Source organism: Syngnathus leptorhynchus, chromosome 14, assembly GCF_054491065.1.
Source record: "Syngnathus leptorhynchus isolate UIUO chromosome 14, UIUO_Slep, whole genome shotgun sequence".
Classification (NCBI taxonomy): domain Eukaryota; kingdom Metazoa; phylum Chordata; class Actinopteri; order Syngnathiformes; family Syngnathidae; genus Syngnathus; species Syngnathus leptorhynchus.
This window is the reverse complement of record NC_141208.1, coordinates 8370193-8389467: the sequence shown is the minus strand read 5'-3', so window position 1 is coordinate 8389467 and position 19275 is coordinate 8370193. Positions and strand designations below refer to the sequence as shown.

General features: G+C 38.7%; 2 protein-coding genes across 4 annotated transcripts; one reads left to right on the top strand and one right to left on the bottom strand.

Annotated features, from left to right (window-relative positions):
* The first annotated feature begins 574 nt into the window (after nt 1-574).
* tmem70 (transmembrane protein 70) lies at nt 575-2409 on the top strand. 2 transcript variants are annotated; one of them, XM_085930064.1, is made up of 3 exons: nt 575-870; nt 1090-1186; nt 1496-2409. In XM_085930064.1, the coding sequence occupies exons 1-3, from the start codon at nt 691-693 to the stop codon at nt 1930-1932; spliced, it is 714 nt and encodes a 237-aa protein (XP_085786190.1). In that variant the 5' UTR covers nt 575-690; the 3' UTR covers nt 1933-2409. The 2 variants fall into 2 exon arrangements, with proteins under 2 accessions (XP_085786190.1, XP_085786189.1); XM_085930063.1 differs by having other exon boundaries at nt 575-882.
* Nucleotides 2410-4406: 1997 nt separating this feature from the next.
* Nucleotides 4407-11938, bottom strand: LOC147046433 (junctophilin-1-like). Of its 2 annotated transcripts, none has more exons than XM_085930558.1 (7): nt 11261-11938; nt 7434-8190; nt 7075-7193; nt 6697-6963; nt 5928-6346; nt 5119-5215; nt 4407-4926 (listed from the first exon to the last, which is right to left on the bottom strand). In XM_085930558.1, exons 1-6 carry the CDS (start codon nt 11670-11672, stop codon nt 5135-5137), a joined length of 2055 nt encoding a protein of 684 aa, XP_085786684.1. In that variant the 5' UTR covers nt 11673-11938; the 3' UTR covers nt 4407-4926; nt 5119-5134. The 2 variants fall into 2 exon arrangements, with proteins under 2 accessions (XP_085786684.1, XP_085786685.1); XM_085930559.1 differs by having other exon boundaries at nt 11294-11936.
* Between the last annotated feature and the right edge of the window lie 7337 nt (nt 11939-19275).

Here is a 19275-nt window from a genome sequence, read left to right as displayed (position 1 = left end):
GATCAATGGTTTTTAAAAACAAAGCCAAACAACTTCGGTACATTAAGTGTCTGATACTAACTTTCTCATTATTAAAAAAAAAAACTGTGTCTACAATGGTAAGGAATTCGAAAAGTTCGAAATTAATTGATTGTAGCCTAACAAGAGATAATAATCGTTGGTTATCACGTCCTCAATTAGGCAAGGCTTACTCTAGCCCATTGTGTCAAACTCAAGGCCTGGGGGCCAGATACGGCCCGCCACATCATTTTATGTGGCCCGCGAAGACAAATTGTCAAATTTTTGTCATTACTGGAATTGCAAATTGTCTTCACTTTTAATATATATATATATTTATATTTGACCAGTTTTTACTCGTCTGATTTGAAAATGAGTTATTTGTGAGTTTGTTTTGTAGCTTTTACTGTATATAATATGAGGTGCTCATACATTTATTTGGGTTGACAGTCATAATGGCCCTCCGAAAGAAGCTATGACTACAATGCAGCCCGCGGGAAAAAAAACGAGTTTGACACCCCTGCTCTAGCGTATATATATATATTTATGCTCTGGACACTCGATGTGACGTCATTCATCCGTTGGAAAAGCGAAGAAGACATTTAGCGTAGAAGAAGAAAAGGCGGAAGTTGTTTTCAGTATTCGACGCTTCTTATAATCTATTAATATTTAGGTGTCATTTACAAGGAAAACATGCTTTATTCTCTTAACAGAATGTTAAGGACGCGAGTTTGTTTTATTACTGATTCGATCAGTACAACATGCATTGCTGTCACTCGACGTGAAGCCATGTGGCGCGTGTCTAGTTTCGGCCGACCGAGGATAAACCATCTTCATACCGTCAGAAGGTCATCGCTTAATCTGAAATACAAGGTACCGAGTTCGGTATGTCAAGGATTCATTCTGAATTTAAGGTTGTGATGGACCTGCCGCTAGTGTCTCAAATCTTAATGTATCTTATACACTGTGTAGAATATTATTAACATTAAAAAATACACATATCAATATGATATGGGTTAACAAGGACATACAATATAATAAAGGAATGATGAATAATAGTCATGTTTTTTTGTTATTTATTTTCTTTTGCAGGCACAGTCTCACATTCCAGCGTCTTTTCTAACTACCGGGGCCCAATCAGATGATGGAAATCTTGTTTACACAGGCAATTTGAGAACTGCAGTTCGTGGTGAGTTGCTTTATATTACCCTAGAGTTAACCTGCAAGTGAGTGAGATAATGGAGGAAAAATAGTCACTCAATAAATTTTGTGTTCACAACACCAGTGCTATTTACAAATGCTGTAATCGCTCAACTTGAGACAAGGGGAAAAAATCATGTATTTGTGACACCGGTAGATTGTAGACCGGGGGGTGTGGAGAATTAAACACATTTGAGACATTGGAACTTTGTGTTTGTCGAAGTAAATGTGGTCCAGCGAGTAGGCGCTGAGGTCTAACTTATCTATTTTTCTTCTGTTTCTCTTTGTCTTGTATCAGGAGTGAAATTATTCTCTTACAGCACAAGTGGAGCCAGTCTCTGTTTCATGCCACAGATCCTCTTGAAAACCGGACTAGGAGTCCAGGGCCTTGCCCTGCAAGTGGCTTTCTGCGGTATCATCGGGTTCTTTACCTTCCTTACCCCTGTGCTCCTCCACTTCATTACCAAGGGTTACGTAATCCGTCTGTACCACAACCCAGACCGGGACACTTATACTGCGGTAACCTATAGTGTTTTCCTCACGGAGCAAAGGACAGTTTTTCACCAGAAGCAGGTCACTATACCAGCTGTCAGCAAGATGTTCACCACCTTTTATGCCAACAACACAGGGCTGCTAGTGAACCCTGACTTGTTTCTTCTCCCTCAGGATTACAACCACCTTATGGGCTATGACAAGCCTTTTACCTTAAAACCAGATTGTATGGAAAGACCATGATTTTATGTAATGTACAGCTAACAGGTTTCAGTAGAATTAGTTAAATATATGCTTCCAAATTGTTACGCATTTAGTCTTTTTGTTCATTTTCCAAAATGCAATGGAATTTCAGTGATTATACTATTTTTGGAGTCTCAAATATTGTCTAACTATTCATTATTTTATTATATGTAATAATCTGGATTTTATTGACAAAACCACCAGAAAGAAATCAATCTTCTCCTTTCTTTTCTGGCTTGAGGATTCTTTGAGAGTTACAATTTGGAAGTCTACACTGCTTTGTATTCTGGCCCTGAAGTTCAAATCACCCCAAAAAAATCTGAAGTACAAGCAAACCGGAAACATAAATAAATAAATAAATAAATAAAAAACACAATACAACACATTGCAAATCAAAAATTGCAAACAAGACAAGTAAACAAGAAAAAGAAATTCCGAACAACCATGCGAACAAAAAAGGCATCTCACTTTCTTTATCTAGCAATATTTTCTTTTCTTTCTTGTCACCTCTCAATACTTTCAAAATACACATCTAGCTCCACCTAATAACTGATCACGGCATCACCAGTCCAAAAGATGGATTTATCTGTGAATAAAAATCACAAATTAAAGCTTTCAATGAACAATAAAATGAATATGCAATTATTTTGCAATTTATTATGTTGATATATTAGAGCTGAAACAATTACTATTATAACAAGTTGTCAGACAACTAGACAATGATTGAGTGCCACATCAGTATTTATGTCTATTTCCTCAAGGGACATAAAAAAAACCCCAAAGACCTAGTATACACCTAAGTAACTGGCTGACCAACATATATCTACCAATATTTTTATTTTTTAATATCTGTAAACATAGAACAGGTAGGTGATTTTTAAATTTATTATGATTACACAAAACAATAAATATACAAAAAAATAAATATGCAAATTGGTATATGTATGGTAAATAATATGCACATTAAAAAAGAGTTATAGAGGTTAAGGTTGAAGCATTATTACCATACATGGGAGGTCTACCAGCCCAAGCATTGAACAGCTCTCTTTCAATATGCCATTGGAGGTCAGTGGCAACTGCAAAAAATGTTGACCAGTGGCCCTGGCATCTTATTAGGATGCCTCCTCGACGCCTCTCTGGTGAGCTGTTCCTGGCATGTCCCACCAGGAGATGATGATCCAGAATGTTCCTACATTCATTTTCCTGGCAAATGTTTTGCTAAATAAACACAACAAAAATGATCTTTTTGTGTGTATATTCAAACCATTATTCAGAGGCACTAGCTTCTAACTTGGGGAGAAAAATTCAAAGTGTCATCTTTATCTCTAAGCAATACTATGCAGGTACTCCAAATGGTTCAAGAACACCTTCAAATTGACTGTGGGTGTACGTTTTAAAGCGTTTTAGCGTCAAAATAGAAAAACAGGAACAATCAAAAGATCACATGCAAATGTATTGGACTCAAAATGTATGATAAATACAACTGAACTGTAAAAGCAATGATTATCTGGGATACCACCAGAATAAGCCCGTTTGAAAAACATCGATTTAGAGATTGCGGTTTCAAATCTGTGGAGTTAGTTAGTTAAATCTGCTTTGGTTTGCATTCTTGAGCTTCCTCCCACGTTATGAAATCACAACTCTAATGTGTGATGTTTTTTGTTGTTGTTGTTGCCTGGAGTAAAATCAACAACACCACCGCCTTCTCTATTTAAATCACTGAGCTCAAACACTCAAAAAAAGAAGCAAATTATATGCATGCATGTTTAACATCCAAAATGGTGTGACATACTGTAGCTAATACTTTAACTGACCAAATGTTGCATATTTTCCCTGTAGTTAGCTAATACTTAACACAACACAAACACTAAACAAGTTCAAATAAGAAAATACAGGTGCTCCATTTATTTGCCTGTTGTCAGTTACTAACTGGGCAGCTTTGTGACAGGCCTTAATGAACCCACATACAAATAAAGCAGATCAATAGAGAGGTTGATAGAAATAAATCCATTCTCCTAGGACCCCGGCAGGGGAGAGAATCCGCCAAGCGTTTCACATTCCTGCTCAGGCCCTTTTCACCCATCAACACGTCACTCTGTAAAATAGTAAGGCAGCTGTCGACATCCGTCAGCTCAAAGTGCATCTATGAACATATCCAGTGTACAACACAGAGTCAGACATAAATGTAACAGTCAAACATGCACAAACGTTTTCATGCATTGATATTTTTGTGAAATATAATATAAAGCTCAGCAGCAATAAAACTTGATTTGACTGATTTCCATACTTACCATTAAATGACTGATTAAATGTGTAGATTGGCTTCATAAGACTTGAAGCGCACTGTTGTAATTAATTAAATGGCATAATTGTGGTTTAGCTCGTAGGGAAAAAAAAATGCACTTAAATATTAGCCGTAACTAAAAAGCAATAATTCTAATAAAACGTTTAGACAAAATAAATCACCCAAAAGAATCATTTTCTTCAACAAAATGGATGAGGCATAAACTTTATTGCAGCACTGAAGCACTTCCAAGTTTCAAGAATTACTCAGTGAAAATGGAGATAAAACAAGAGGCCATTTAAAAAAAGACTGCAAAGTCTGCACATTCATTATCCATGTGTGCTGTAGTTTTGAAATCTGTCTAGAGAATCTAAAGTTGAGTCTCAGGTGTTATTTTCTCCCTTCCTATTTCCGACCAGTGAGCACTTGCTTCAACTTTCACTGTGCAAGTGGAATTGCAAATCATCCCCAGTCCAATCAGGTTGCGCCGAGCACCAGAGACAGCCGTTCAGTCCATCCGGAGACTGTGGTGATAGCGTTGGTTTCATCTTTCTCTACCACTGCTTTCTTTTCTTCTTGCGCCAGCCTCTTCTTTCCTTCCTCACCACTCTTATTTTCAATCCTCCATTTTTTTTTTCCCCATTCTGATTGGAACCCATTTTAAAAGGCTGATGGAGAGTTATCAGCATGGGTGACAATTTTGAAAAAATCTGAAAGATCAGAAAATCTTGAGATCAATGTACGAAGTCATCTATTAACAATATGCGAACAATTCATGCATGTTTACATTTGTTCATTATGAAAAAAATCCAATGTAATGTTAGTAAAATTGGTATTATTAAAATTGAGTTTTGAAATGATAATAAAAAAAAAAAAATGCACTGTATTTTATTGTTACTTACCTGAGTTCAGATTTGGTCAAGTCAGGAAATGGACAAAAATAATGGCTAGACCAACATTTAATAACATCACCAGAGCCACCAAGATCGAGTTGGGACCCTGTGGAGGGGGGAAAAATAAAATTTGATATTCTACAAATATTCCCACACACTTTCAAAGCAATAAATGTAACAAAACATGGCTTTTAACCGGTCTCCTAATTATCGGAGCAATATATTTCTTTTTGTAAAATGTTTGCTTCCGCTAACACTTCATACATCATTTTGCGCATGCGGTGCATTTCCAAACAACGATGCGAGTGATGAGCAAGCAATTTAGCAGCAGAGATCTTAGCACACGATCTTATACAGATCTGGCAAAACATACACACCACCAGTGGCTGCATTCTCTTTAGGTCATTGGTGTCAAACCCAAGGCCCGAGGGCTGGATTCGGCCCTCCACATCATTTTATGTGGCCCGCAAAGGCAACTCGTGTGTCAACTCAATGTTTCTTGTTAAAATACCAAAATTGTAAATTTTATTTCCTTTTAATAACCATGAGATATTGCAAACATTTTTAAACCCCACTTTGAAAATAAATTAGAACATTGTTAAACTTTTTTTTAATGCTGGATACTGTTGTGCGTATGCAATAATATAAGATAATCATTAATGGCACCACGAGGGAAACCATAACTACGATGTGGCCCGCAATTAAAAAGAGTTTGCTTTATATGAACATGCAGTTTGGCGCCCACTATTTCGTATACTAGTAAAACAGTTTTCAGATGAGAGAACTTTAAAAATCAATCATATTGCGTGAACACTTACTGACTCATCCTCAACAATATCGGGGCTACTTTCCATGCTTGCTTTCTTGGTTTCTGCAAAAGTCTTTGGTTTGTTTGATTCCAGTGCTTTCTGCTTAGAAGACTCTGGAGCATTGATGTTGTCTTTCGCTGGCACTGGAGAAGGACTGGGAATGACTTTTGGTGGCGGTGGTGCCCAAACTTGCTTGGTAGGGGGCGGCAAGCGTGCAAGGCTTGATGGGTGAAAATCATCTTCCAAGTCAATTGTTTCTTCAGGTGGCAACATTTTGACATCCTTGACGTAGTAACCGTGATATTGGGAGTGGATTTGTCCATTATTAGGGTGACCACTATTTGGTATGGCTGTTTTAAGTGATGATGATTCTGCTTGTTGCCTCACTTCCTGTTTGACAGAAAGCTTTGATGCTGGCTTGGTAATACCTGGTTTGTAAAAAAAAAGGAAAGTGTCATGAGTATCCTGTATATATGTTCAACAATAAACATGTATGATATATGACATGTATACTAACTAACCCGATTAAGTAAATAAATAAATAAATAAAAATAAATAAATAAAAATAGATATAAAAGCAGCAAGCACATTTTTATTACTTTCATCAAAAGATTCTACTTTCCTGTGATATGACATGTATACTAACTAACCCGATTAAATAAATGAATAATAATAAATATAAAAGCAGCAAGCACATTTTTATTACTTTCATCAAAATATTCTACTTTGCAGCGGCTAGTCACAATGTAGACAAAACAACAATCAAAAGAAATGTTACCTTCTTTTCCAGGCTCAGCTGTTACTTTCCCAGGAGGCTTTGGTGGAGTGACAGTGGCAGATGGTTTACTGCTGAAAACAGACTTCTTGATGGGAGTTGGTGAGGGAGTGGGACTGGGGCCCGGGCTCTGAGATGGAGAATGTGTTGGTGTTGTGCCTTTCCGGTAGAAATGAGGGCTACTTGATGGCGTTTTCTCAATTTTACTTTCCTCAAGGACATCCTTCACTTCCACTGGTACATTGTATTTCTGCCGTATATAGTCGGGACCTGCAAAACAGTTCCCAAAACTCAATCATACACATGAAAACTATCCAACATATATTCAATTTACCTTCCTATAATCGATTAGTATATTCAATTCTCCAATGCCGTAGATACCTGGCTGATGGAAATTTGGCGAGAGTTCTCTGGCCACAGTTCTTGCTATATCTGAATCTTGGCTAGCTGACTGCGCAGCTTGATCTGCTGCCTCTGCTTTGGCCCGAGTGTGAGATGTCCTGCAAAAGTCCATACTTTAGTGCTAGCAAGAAAAACTAAATGAGGATAAGAGCTGTCACTTATGGTACTATTTTGCAAATTCAATAGGAAGTCAAATTAAGCATGCATGGTCTTGTGGAACATCATTGTGACTCATTGGCCAGCTTTCAAATATTTCACAACGTACAGTAGATACCCGGGGAAGTAAATTCCCTAGAAAGGATTGGGCAATGAGTGAGAAGGGGTGACAAAGATAATACCTGGAGATAGCAATCTCTACTTTGGTTCTGGCAATGGCAGCGGCTCTCACTGCTCCTTCAGTGGCACGATCCACCTTCTGTTTAGTCTTGGTGTTCCTCAGCGGGATGAACTGTTTTCTAAGACCCCGGGTCAATACATTATTTTTATACTTCCCTTCTTCTTTGGTGCCATTCGGAAAAATAGTACAGCCGTAGCCATGGCGCTTATTGTTTAACCATTCTCCTTCATACTTCATGCCGTTGGAACGCTCGGAGACACCAAAGCCATTGCGTTTGTCGTTCTTCCACTCGCCCATGTAGGACTCGGTAGTGGTGGCATCTACATTGTCCTCTAGAGTCAAGAAGTCATCACTTGGGTCTCCGTCTCCGAAACTGATGGTGGAATTGGCATCACTTGAACTGATACGACTCAGGGTGGTTTCACTACGTGCTGAGCTGCGCTTACTGGAGATGGATGAGCGTGAATCGGATTTGCGCAATCGATGCAGGCTGCCAAAAAGAGAGCCACGGCGAAAGAGACCCTTCTTCTCAGAACCTTCGCCATCTGAATGAAAGTTGAGCACAAAGCCACCACGGGTGCCGGCAGGGCTGTCGGATAGACTGTCTCGTAAAACTGTGCCGTTACTCTGTTCACTCCGCAGGGAAGCCAGTGAGGTTCGAAGTGGTGAGCGGATGACTGATGCCATACCATACGGAACACTCTGACGAACACCGTATCCATGACGCATCCCACCGGTCCACTGACCCTGGTATGTACCTAGAGGAAGAAAGACAAAGAAAATAAAAAAATCTCGGGAATCAATAAAATTCATCAGAATTTTAATGTAGCATCTCAATGTAGAAGGACCCGGTAATAAATAATCATAATCAGAATTTAAAATAATATCCTTTGATATTAGAAGTCACTGAAGTACAGAGAACCTTGCAAGTGAAGTTCACGTAACTTTCTGTGGAGATTTCTCACACACACACACACACACACACACACACACACACACACACACACACACACACACACACACACACACACACACACACACACACACACACACACACACACACACACACACACACACACACACACACACACACACACACATGCATGTACATACACACACACATGCATGTACATACACACACACATGCATGTACATACACACACACACACGCCGCTCATGGCTCCTCTGCATGCCTTCGGTCGAGTTCCAATTCAATTTCAGATAAATAATTGCAAGACAACCCCCGGAGGTCAGCTTGTTGAAAAGATTGGCAGCACCGGACTTCCAGCAAGAAGGCCCACCCTTCAGCTGAGTGTGGTCGTTTAAAGAACTTCCTTTTTTATATAATCACTTATGAACAATTCATAGTTTGTCTAGGGAAAAAGCAGACAATAACAACTGTTTGTAAATAGATTTATTCCAACAAAGAGAGTTTGTTGATTAACAGGAGCCCTGCTTCAGGCAGAAACAAACTACTACATATCCACGTGCACAAAATGCGGGCAGCTGGTGACACCCAAATGACCAAATAATCAAAACCAAAAAACACTAGTTGAATCCCTAATCCCACTAAACCAAAGATAACTGAAGCACTAACGGAAATAAATGAAAACACTCTGGGTAACTAAAATTTCCAAAAGCAAACATACACCTTAAGGTGCTGTTCTTGTTATCTCAACACATTTTGACCTCCAGTAAGCCTTCATATTTTCTAATTTGCAAATAATGAGAAATCGCATGCTATGGTAGTAGCAGTAGCTACAACAGGCCCATCTTGACTTGACTGCAAGTCGCAAAAAACAGAGCGAATGAAACTGGAACAATAACGATATAGTATTGAAAGCTAAAATCGCAGTACTCTAAGACAAACTCGTGTCAGCTGTGTAATGGCCGAACCATGACATGCCATCCTTCCGAGCTACTCCTTCATTGTTAAACTTTGAGATTTCAGTTTAAACATCTAAAGCCCATATTGAACTGGGTGGTCAACTTTAGCGAGGCTCACTGATATTCCTTGTTTCAGGGTTCGTTCAAGGTCACGAACGTTTCCCCAGTCTGTACTTATCTAGTAATCATTAACGGAACATGCATTTGCTACATTCGCTAACAATTCCAAACGGTATCAGGGCAAGCTGTGGCTACATAAAGTTCTGTCCCACCACCTGAGTGTAAATGTGAGCGCATTCATAATATCTATTGTAAAGCATCTTTGAGTGTCCAGAAAAGTGAGTGCTATAGAAATCTGATTATTATTATTATTATTATTGACATTCGCACCTCAGCAGGATATGAGCCTTGACTGCATTATCTTTAGATCTGTAACCCAAGTAAAATATGACCAACGGCGAGACAGAGTTGTATAACAGTGCTAAAAATGAAGAGAGAGTGCAAAAGAGGCACATGCCACTCGACCAGGAAGGGAGGTTTCATGTAACCACAAGCTGGCAAAAGGAGACGTCCTAAATATTTGCTGGAGATAGGATACCATACTGGTGAGGGCAGTTGATATAATTGTCATTTGAAGATGATCTACTTCTTCACTTTTACAATACTAATATGCTTATTGTCTTTCATACACAGAATGGTTTCTCAAACTTAATGTACGTAATAGTGTTGACAACGAAGAGGCAGAATGTCGTGGGACGGGAATCATATTAGTTCCTGGATATTTCACACTTGTTGCCGACAGGTGATAGAAACTACTTAGCAAGACGTAGAAATCAGAAAGTCTACTGCACTACGTTTTGGGAAAACAGGATCGTCTCGGTCATTGGGAAAGGTAATGTAGCCTTTCTTGACTGAAATAAATACTTGATGTCAAGTTAGCCAATGGAGATCAGCCAACTGAGAAGCTCAAAACATATGGTGGCAACCATCAGCTATGTTTCTCACACTCCGAGTTCAGTCAGCAATACAGTACAGTGTCTATAAATAAAACGGACAACCTCAGGAGAGTAGCAAGTTTCAAATGACATTTTACCATTATTAACATGCAAACTGATTGAAGCTACAGAGAATGTAAAGACAACATCTTCCCATTCATAAATTTAATATTTGAGATCATTTCATAGTGTTTGTGATCGAGTAAGATAGATGCCCCGATCCAGTATTCTGTAAAGGCTCTTTTGTGAGTATGGCACAGGATCTGATTCAGCACAGGATCAGCCCGATCTTGTTTCATGTGTTTCTGCGGCATCCTCAAGCTTTATGGCTGGTGTAAATCATAATGCCAAACATGTTTAATGTGTGGGATTACGTTTCACCGCAACAAAACGATAGTCAACCAGCAACGTGCAATTGCAAAAGTTTAGAGGATCAACCAGTGTCTGTTCATAGAAAACAGTGACTTTTTGTTGTTAATGGACTTTATGTAGCCAAGGGATGAACTTCCTTCTTTCTACACCCAGCCTCAACGCTATCATATAAATGCCAACGTTCAGCCCGCTTCATTGTCTCTTTTGCAACAAATGTGTTTGTTTAAGTAGCAACATGACAAGTAGCCACATTCTAGAATTTTCTAAAAATGGGATGAGTACTTCACATCCCTCTAAAATCCTCCATAACAAATACATGTATGAAACAATAGATTCCTAAAGTACCATATTTTCTGCACCATAATAGTTAGGACAAACAAACAAACAAACAAACAAACAAACAAACTAACTAACTAACTAACTAACTAACTAACTAACTAACTAACTAACTAACTAACTAACTAACTAACTATTTTCATGAAAGTGATATAACTCATTAGTCATACATGCAAGCTTTTAAATAATTATGGTTTCTCAAAACAAATAATGATAATAATATCCAGGAGGAATTCACTTTTGGGATCTTCTGCCCGTATCACGAAGTTACCTCCATCAGAGTACGTCTCGATGCCATAGCCGTCCTGCAGCCCATTAATCCAGGTGCCCTCGTACCTGGCTGGTGTGTTCTGGCTCTGTCGCACTCCGTAGCGACCCTTAAACCCGTGGGTCCACTCTCCTCGATAGATCCACTTGCCCTTGGTTTCTACGCCGAGTCCGTGTCGTTTTCCTTGCGCCCAGTAGCCTTGGTACACGTTCCCACTGGGCCAGGTGTACACTCCCACCACCTCGAAGCCGTTGGACCACGAGCCGGAATATTCGCCCTGGCCCTTGGGTCCGGTGCACACACCGTGGCCGTGAGCTTTGCCGTCCCCCCAGCCTCCACAGTAGGTGCCACCATCGTCAAAGTCGAAACGACCGCCCGTCATTCAGAAAAGGTGTATAAAGTAGATAACTGTGTTGCTCAAACTTCGAAGAGAGCGGGGTTCTTGAATATAGACTGGCAGGACCCGGTGAGAATGTAAACTCTCAGCGGGGGTGGGAGTGAACGCTGATGGTGGGCGTCGGGGAGCATCGGCAGTAACGGGACATGAGGTATGACAGGCGGCACAGTCACTCACTCCACAGCTGAGAGTTGAGCCAGTCTCACGACTTTGAGGCGAACTGTCAAGTAACACTATCCTTGGGCTTACGACATACTGCTTCCTTCGGGGATTTTCAAAACAACAGACGCAAATATCGACGTGAAACATTTACTGAGTGAGGTTCCATAAACTTCAGGAACAATAATTTTTTTCATAGAGAGCTGTAGGCTACTATTTAATACGACGTTCACTACCCTGAGGGACCCAATTAATCACTTTTGACTCGCAGAGCCGTGTCTAGGCAGGGGCAAGAGAGGGGGGGGGGCTGGCCCCCTAAAAAAATATGGTTACATTTCCTATATTTTCATTATCTCAAGTCTCCTTCGCTCCACTTTGTATTTCACTTGTTGTGGTAGTGCAACTGTAACACAAGATGGCAGTAACAAGCTATCTGACGGTTAAAAACACTGCAACAAAGGCATCTGGAAAAAATATTGTAGTAAGATAACAAAAACACTAGATGGCAGTAACAAATTGTGTGTACAAGAAATTGGTCTGTTTCTCTCTTTCTCTCTCTTTCTCTCTCTCTCTCTCTCTCTCTCTCTCTCTCTCTCTCTCTCTCTTTCTCTCTCTTTCTCTCTCTTTCTCTCTCTTTCTCTCTCTTTCTCTGTCTGTCTGTCTCTCTCTCTCTGTCTGTCTAGCTATCTAGCTATCTAGCTATCTAGCTATCAGCCTTGATGATGATGATATTTCTGTGAACACAAATTAAAAGTGGTAAATGAGACTGAACATTGGATTTGAAATTACATACGCCCCCCCCTCCCCCCTCTCTTTATTAAAAAGAAGTGTGAAATTCAAGAGGCACACGGTAATAAGTGTCCTATTACAACCCAGCTGGAAGACAGGAGATACTTTCTCAAATAAGTTTTGATTGTTTTTCACCCAAGAAGCACATTGTCATAAAGGATAATAAAAAGATTATTTAGTCAGAATTCGATTTGCAGATACTGCATGCAGTACTGCAAAACAGCCACCTGCCACTCTTCTGCTAGTTGCCTGATTCTTTTCTGTTTTGTGAGTCCCCATAAAATAGTCCCCATAAATCACCAGCACAATTTAATATTGCCCTCCAGTCCACCACTTCTGCTTATGTACACATAAAAACACATATCTTTTCTAAAGTGCACCAATTATCTGAAAATGATGCTAATTTTATGTCACTTAAGTTGCCATGGATGTCTCTTCCACAAATAACCTCTTGTTTTGCAAATGTTCACATTCACATAAGTGCCCTAAAATAACAAATTATGTGGTTAGAAAATCATGCCAGCACTTAAACAAAAATCAAGTATCCCCCAAAAGGACAAAAGCAAGCATTAACAAGCAGCTATGGGTTCAATTACTGGAATACACCAATCCCAATTTCCATATTTGTCTTTGGAGCGGGACTGAAATGGTCATCCTTTTTTTAAAGTCCTTAAAAGTTCTGACAGACCTCACGACAAACATCCAATTGCCAGATGCACCAAATTGCAAAACAAACGCAGAACTTCAAGTTACATGAGATTTAAAAATGCAACATATTCAACACAACGGTTTATTACTAGAATTTGTTACTTCTTGTAAGCGTGGCCTTTAAAAATTCTGCAAAATCAATGCAACCTTCACTTTGCGTGAGAGACGTGATGCCCTTTTCTTTCACTGAGGAAATTGTGTGTGTGCGTCTGTGCATTTGTAAGTGTGTGTGCGTGTGTGAGTAGATGCGTGTATGTGGGCGATAATGGCTTCTGGTGTCATCGAATAACAAGTCAACAATCTTATTTTATTAAACCCTGACTCTGTTGAGTAATTAACTTAATGCAGAAACCATGTTTACTCAATGTCAATGTCATGAGTAGAAATATTAGCATAACACGCATCAGAAACGTCGCTACTATTTTTTTCCCCATCAAGGATGCAAGTGAATAAGATGTGTATTGGTTGCTTTAATGTCTTTATAGCGTTTGGCTCTTTATTCCAGAGGAAAAGACATTTTCTTGTTTATTATTCACTATTTTGATTTATTTATTTTATTTTTTTTTCCCCTACAATGTTCATTGTTCTGTGTGAATAATTTATTGCCGTTGATTATTGTTTGCTTGACCAAGCGATTCATGGCAAAAGAATGCCAGAAGGTGCAAGTCATGGAAAAATCACAGTTGGTGGCGAGTTATTGCGCAATTCCTAGCACTAGCGGTGCTGGCTAGTTGAAAGGATGTGCCTAACTATGTGTTTGTATGTTCTGTTATGGTCAGATGTGTGTGAGTTGTGTGCATGAAGACCCAGCTGCATTGCCAAATTAGGAGTTGTCTTATCTGCTTGGGGCCCTTCAGGTCAAGAGTCGGGTCACTGTTCCCGTTATTCACCCACATTCTGTTGCAAGCGTTCAACACCTGCAGTCACCCTTTAGCTTTCTTCCAGACAATTTCACTCTTTTCAACCCACTCAGACACATTAGCCCTTATGAGTAAATCAAAATTTTTAGCTAACAGCACTACAGCTAATGAATAGTTTGAGAGCGAAAATCCAATTACATGTCACCCTTAAATATTCACCACCGCACCATATTCATTTTATTTTCATTTTCAGGTTTAGGACAAGTTATTTGTCTGTAAAAATAAGAAAAAGAGTTGACAGTGTGGAGAGACTACAGTGTGTACCGTATGTGTGCTTCAGGCCTGTGCTCACAATTAGCATCACCATCTGTGAGTCAGTGGGTGGCAGATACATGCCATGTTTTGTCCCTGCCTTCAGCTATTAAACAATGTACAGTATTTATGTTATTTTCTCATACTCAACGTTGCACATTACTTTCAAGACTTTTTCAATGTCACAGAGTAGTCATGAATTTATAAGACCATCTTTTACAACACTTTTAAACTTGTTTCTGAGAACAAATCCAAATGAAAACTTTTATTTTATTATAATTATTTTATTTTAATTTCAATAAATTATTTCATTATAAGTAGAATAAGTGAAAGAAAATGAAGTGACAGAGAAAGCGCTCAGAAACAATATTTAGCCTGGTGACTCCAAAAAAAATGACTTGGGCATGTACTGTAATATCACAAATAAAACACAGTCAACAAACAATAGTTGCTTTTTCAAAATTCAGTGAATAGGAAAACCCAACCCTCAGCTTAAAGTGTACAAATTGAAGCACTTTGTTTACCATCTCTGCACCCCGGCCTCTCTTCCAACTGCTGCAGTTACAGTGTGTTTGTTTGAGCTAAATAGCAGTTATGACAGCACTCATATGCAGAATGGTGGTAGCTGCTTGTCCTCGGGTCAAGTACAGGAGAGCTTCTATTTTCATACCACCCACTTATCTAAAACAACCTGGTTTCACTCACCCTGCCTTTCAGTGGTTGATTTTCACAACATTGAATTCCCAAAACAGTCCAAATAACCATGCAAACTATAGATTTATGATAATAATAATAATAATGATAATAATAATTTGATGACAGTGTCTGCACACACACACATAGATGCACACACACTTTGCCCTTCTGATTCTGTTCTGCTAATGAGTCTCCTCCCTTCCTAAATTAATTTTTCCTCCCCAGAGTTTCCTAGAAACAATAACATTAAAAATTAACAACTACCCCTCCCATGTTCTGTATTGTTCGCTATAAATTGATAGATGATAAAAGCCACGAAATAGATTCATGAATGTTAGCTTGACAAAGGTTTATTTTTACAAGTTTTATTTGCTTCAGTAGTGTCATTGAAAACTAACAACTTAATTATTTAATCTGTCTTTGATCAAATCTGCCTCTGTAACTTCACTCTAAATTGTTTATTTTTTCAATAATAGGGAAATAACCCTAATGTAGACTATTGTTCAAAATATTGTGGGTGATTTTCTCCCAACCCAAAAAGCCATTGTGACCAAATCGAAGTGTCCTTGAGCAAGACACGTCATGTGTCTGTGCTATCAGCACCACGGACAGTTCAGTTTTTTTTTCTTTTTGCTCCCTCCTGTGATGCAGATTATCTCAAACTTTTACAGTCTCATCAATATATTGTTTTTATTAAATATCTCACATCAAGCCTCATGATAAATAGGTTGAACAAAAGACTAAATCTCCCAACACAATTTAACAATGGTTACCTGACGTCAATGGCCATACAGATAAGTGCTACGCTATGAAAGATCATAAATGCACCATTTTTGTGAGCTGTACCTAACCCGGCTCCCCATTGTATATTTCATTTGGTTCTGTAGCTTTCTGCAGGGCTAAAATGTTTGCATGTGTTCTTGCAAATGTGTGTTGTATGCTTTTTTTTAATGTCTTTTTTTTTCAGGGAATTCTTTGAAAATTGGATTTTGCAAAGTAAGGTCAGTGGGACGTCTACCAAAGGTAATCTTCTGCGTTTCTTTAATCTTACATATTCTACAGCTATACTTTGTGTGTTGATAATTTTGACTTACATTTCTTTAGTAGGTATGGCCCAGCCAAATTATCTTCTGCCTGGGTATATGAACAAAGCAGTCAAAAAAAAAAATAGAAATACTTGGAAGTTTTCCAATTGGGTTTTCAGAATTGTTCCCATCAACCATAATGATGCAATCATAGAAACACAACTGACAACATAGTGAATACATCTTTCAGCTATTGTGCCCTTGTTGTGTGGTTTGGGCAAAATTGCTCTGCTTTCTAAACCAAAACCTTTTCATATATTTTGCAGACCCCAACAACAGCTGGTATATGCTTATATTGTTGTAGCATGGATAAAACACATAATCTGTTGCTCTAAAACTTTCAATTCTGCGTGCCATCCTCACCTCAAATAGCTCCAAAACATGAATCAAATATAAATCAATGTTCAGGGTTTAATAATTATAAAATATGAGTGACCACCTTAAAAATTAAATTACAGATACTAGTAGAAACAATGGCAGTGTATCTGTACACCGATGTAGCTCATTACACACATCCCAATTAGCTCATTACATATACTAATTATCTTTAATTTGTAAATCACATCAACATAATTTAGATGATGCTGGTATAAGGGAAGATTATCTTCTACTTTATAAAGAGTAATTTTCTTCCTGTCATTATGACTAACACCAATTATGCTGCTTCAGGATTTGTATACCAATCAATCCTCAGCCTCACTGCATTGTTCTGCGTGCATTCACCCACTTTGACGATATGATAAAACCAATAGAAGAGGAAAGATAGGTGACTCTATTTATTCTCTCTATAATGGTGAGATGGATGACAGGAACATACCAGTGAGAAGATGAACAACAAAATCAATGTGCTGTAACCTCGCACATTCCATCCAATAATTCCAATAGATTGCATATATTAGCTAGAAAGCAAGCTGGAATATGCTGTTTTCCTCACCAGTAAAATGCATTCATATACTGTAAATAGAAGCCCCAAAAGGAAAAAAGATATTTTGACCGACTTCCAGTATGTCTTTGTGTCCAGAGGCAGTGCGAGTCGTGACTGTCGCTGGCGTCACACTGACACAGGTGCATGAGTAATAAAAGACAGAATGCCAGTATGGTGTTGAACACAATGTGTAAATGTCCTGAGCCTACTTGGGGTAATTGTGCTTTAAAAGTCAGGTGGACATTTTGGTGAATATTGTTGAAACGATTATACAAATTTTAGTGTATGTGTTTAGTATGATTCTCTCCACTCGACATGGAGATCTACCTTAAAACCCAAGATAATATAAATATCGCATTTTCCGGACTATAAGGCGCACCGGACTATAATGCGCACCTTCAATGAATGGCCCATTTTAAAACTTTGTCCTTATATAAGGCGCACCGGACTATCAGGCGCACCATTACTGCATCATGTCAGATTTTTAATTCAAATCAAATCATTCCCCATTTTATCTTTTTCAGACGCAACAAATTAATTTATAATCACAAAATAATGATCCATAGTCTTTTTGATTCATGATTCAGTCTTCAGCGGGCCACTTATGATTGATTTCATGACACAATGCTTCAGGCCAATTTAAATTTAGGAATTTGGTCCATATATAAGGCGCACCGGACTATAAGGCGCAGTCGGCTTTTGAGAAAATTTTTGGTTTTTAGGTGCGCCTTATAGTCCGGAAAATATGGTAATTATTATAAAAATATCAACATTGCGTTTTGTTGTGTACAGACTAGATTCACTTTTGTTGAGGATATAATCTTTACCAGTTTCTAACATTTTTTTGCAGGTCTGGGTAATTAAATGGACCATACCGGGCCAAGAACTGTGGTGGACCACCTTGCAAGTAGCACCAGGAATGAATCACAACTTTGACAGCTGACATACATACTCACACACAGAGTCGAAAAGTTTGTAGTCATTTCTGTCAAAATCCCTCCTGCCAACTCTTCTGCTGTTATGGAATTTTTTATTCTACTCCTGAGTCGATATTCTACGACTGACCTCATTACCCAAGCACCCACACCTGCAGATCTCACTAAGGCTCATTCCCCAGCTTACGTTGTATGTAGCGTCACACCACTACCTTTGCCTGATCATGTGTGTGTAGAGCTCGACTTCCCAGCATTAAATTCCAGATTGACTACTTGGTTCCAACTTTGTTACCTAACCTTACATCATTGTCATCATCATTGCCCAGTGCAAGTCCAGCCACAGGTCACCACAGTGAAGTAAGCCCCTCCTGAGCTTCTTTCGTGTCCGTTTGCTCTGCTTTGTTTGATGGAGTAAGGAGGTAACAGATGCAGCCCAAATGCAGGAAAGCAGGAGTAAGCTAATGTTTTGGAGTATCTGGAACTGGTTCATTGGATTTTTTTTTATTATTTCCAAAGGGGAAATATTTTTTGAGTTTGGTTGCAGCCCGGGATTTTGAAATGGATGAATCAGTAAAAGGTTCCACTCGAGTATTTAAATTGCGGGAGTTGTGGAACAACTGCCAAAATTTTCCTTCACTTGAGTCAAGTATGAATTATGTACCATCTTAAACTGAGGCTTTTTATTAAAGCAATAAAAACTGAAAATGAGTGTAAAACCTAAACCAAATGCTGCAGGTGGGAATTTATTCATTTGCCTGCATCATTTTGGCATCCTGAAGTCTCCAAAAGCAATTTTTACTTTGTCACACAAAGCATTATGAAAGGACCTGGAAGCTTCTAAAAAAAAAAAAAAAAAGTGCAGCCTGAAAATGCATTTCAAATGCTCTACAACGGAACAGAAGTGTTTCCTCTGCTAGAAGGCGTCTGATTCATTTTAAAGCATAATTTGGTTTGAATAACACACCCAGTCTCTAACCAATTGTCTTCATTATCAGCTTCATCTGCTGCATCCAGCATTTAAAGTTTCTGGAGAATGTTCTTCATAATACTATCAAATACTATACTATCTAGTACTATCTACAAAATACTATCAGTCAAGACATGCCTAGGATATCACAC

Excerpts from the sequence above, each read along its gene's own strand:
- tmem70 (XM_085930063.1), top strand. The coding sequence starts at position 691 with ATGCTTTATTCTCTTAACAGAATGTTAAGGACGCGAGTTTGTTTTATT. Across the intron at positions 883-1,089 it reads AATACAAGGTACCGAGTTCG|GCACAGTCTCACATTCCAGC; the intron begins GTATGTCAAGGA and ends TTTCTTTTGCAG. Across the intron at positions 1,187-1,495 it reads TTTGAGAACTGCAGTTCGTG|GAGTGAAATTATTCTCTTAC; the intron begins GTGAGTTGCTTT and ends GTCTTGTATCAG.
- LOC147046433 (XM_085930558.1), bottom strand. The coding sequence starts at position 11,672 with ATGACGGGCGGTCGTTTCGACTTTGACGATGGTGGCACCTACTGTGGA. Across the intron at positions 8,191-11,260 it reads ACGGGCAGAAGATCCCAAAA|GTACATACCAGGGTCAGTGG; the intron begins GTGAATTCCTCC and ends TTCTTCCTCTAG. Across the intron at positions 6,964-7,074 it reads GCCAAATTTCCATCAGCCAG|GTCCCGACTATATACGGCAG; the intron begins GTATCTACGGCA and ends ACTGTTTTGCAG.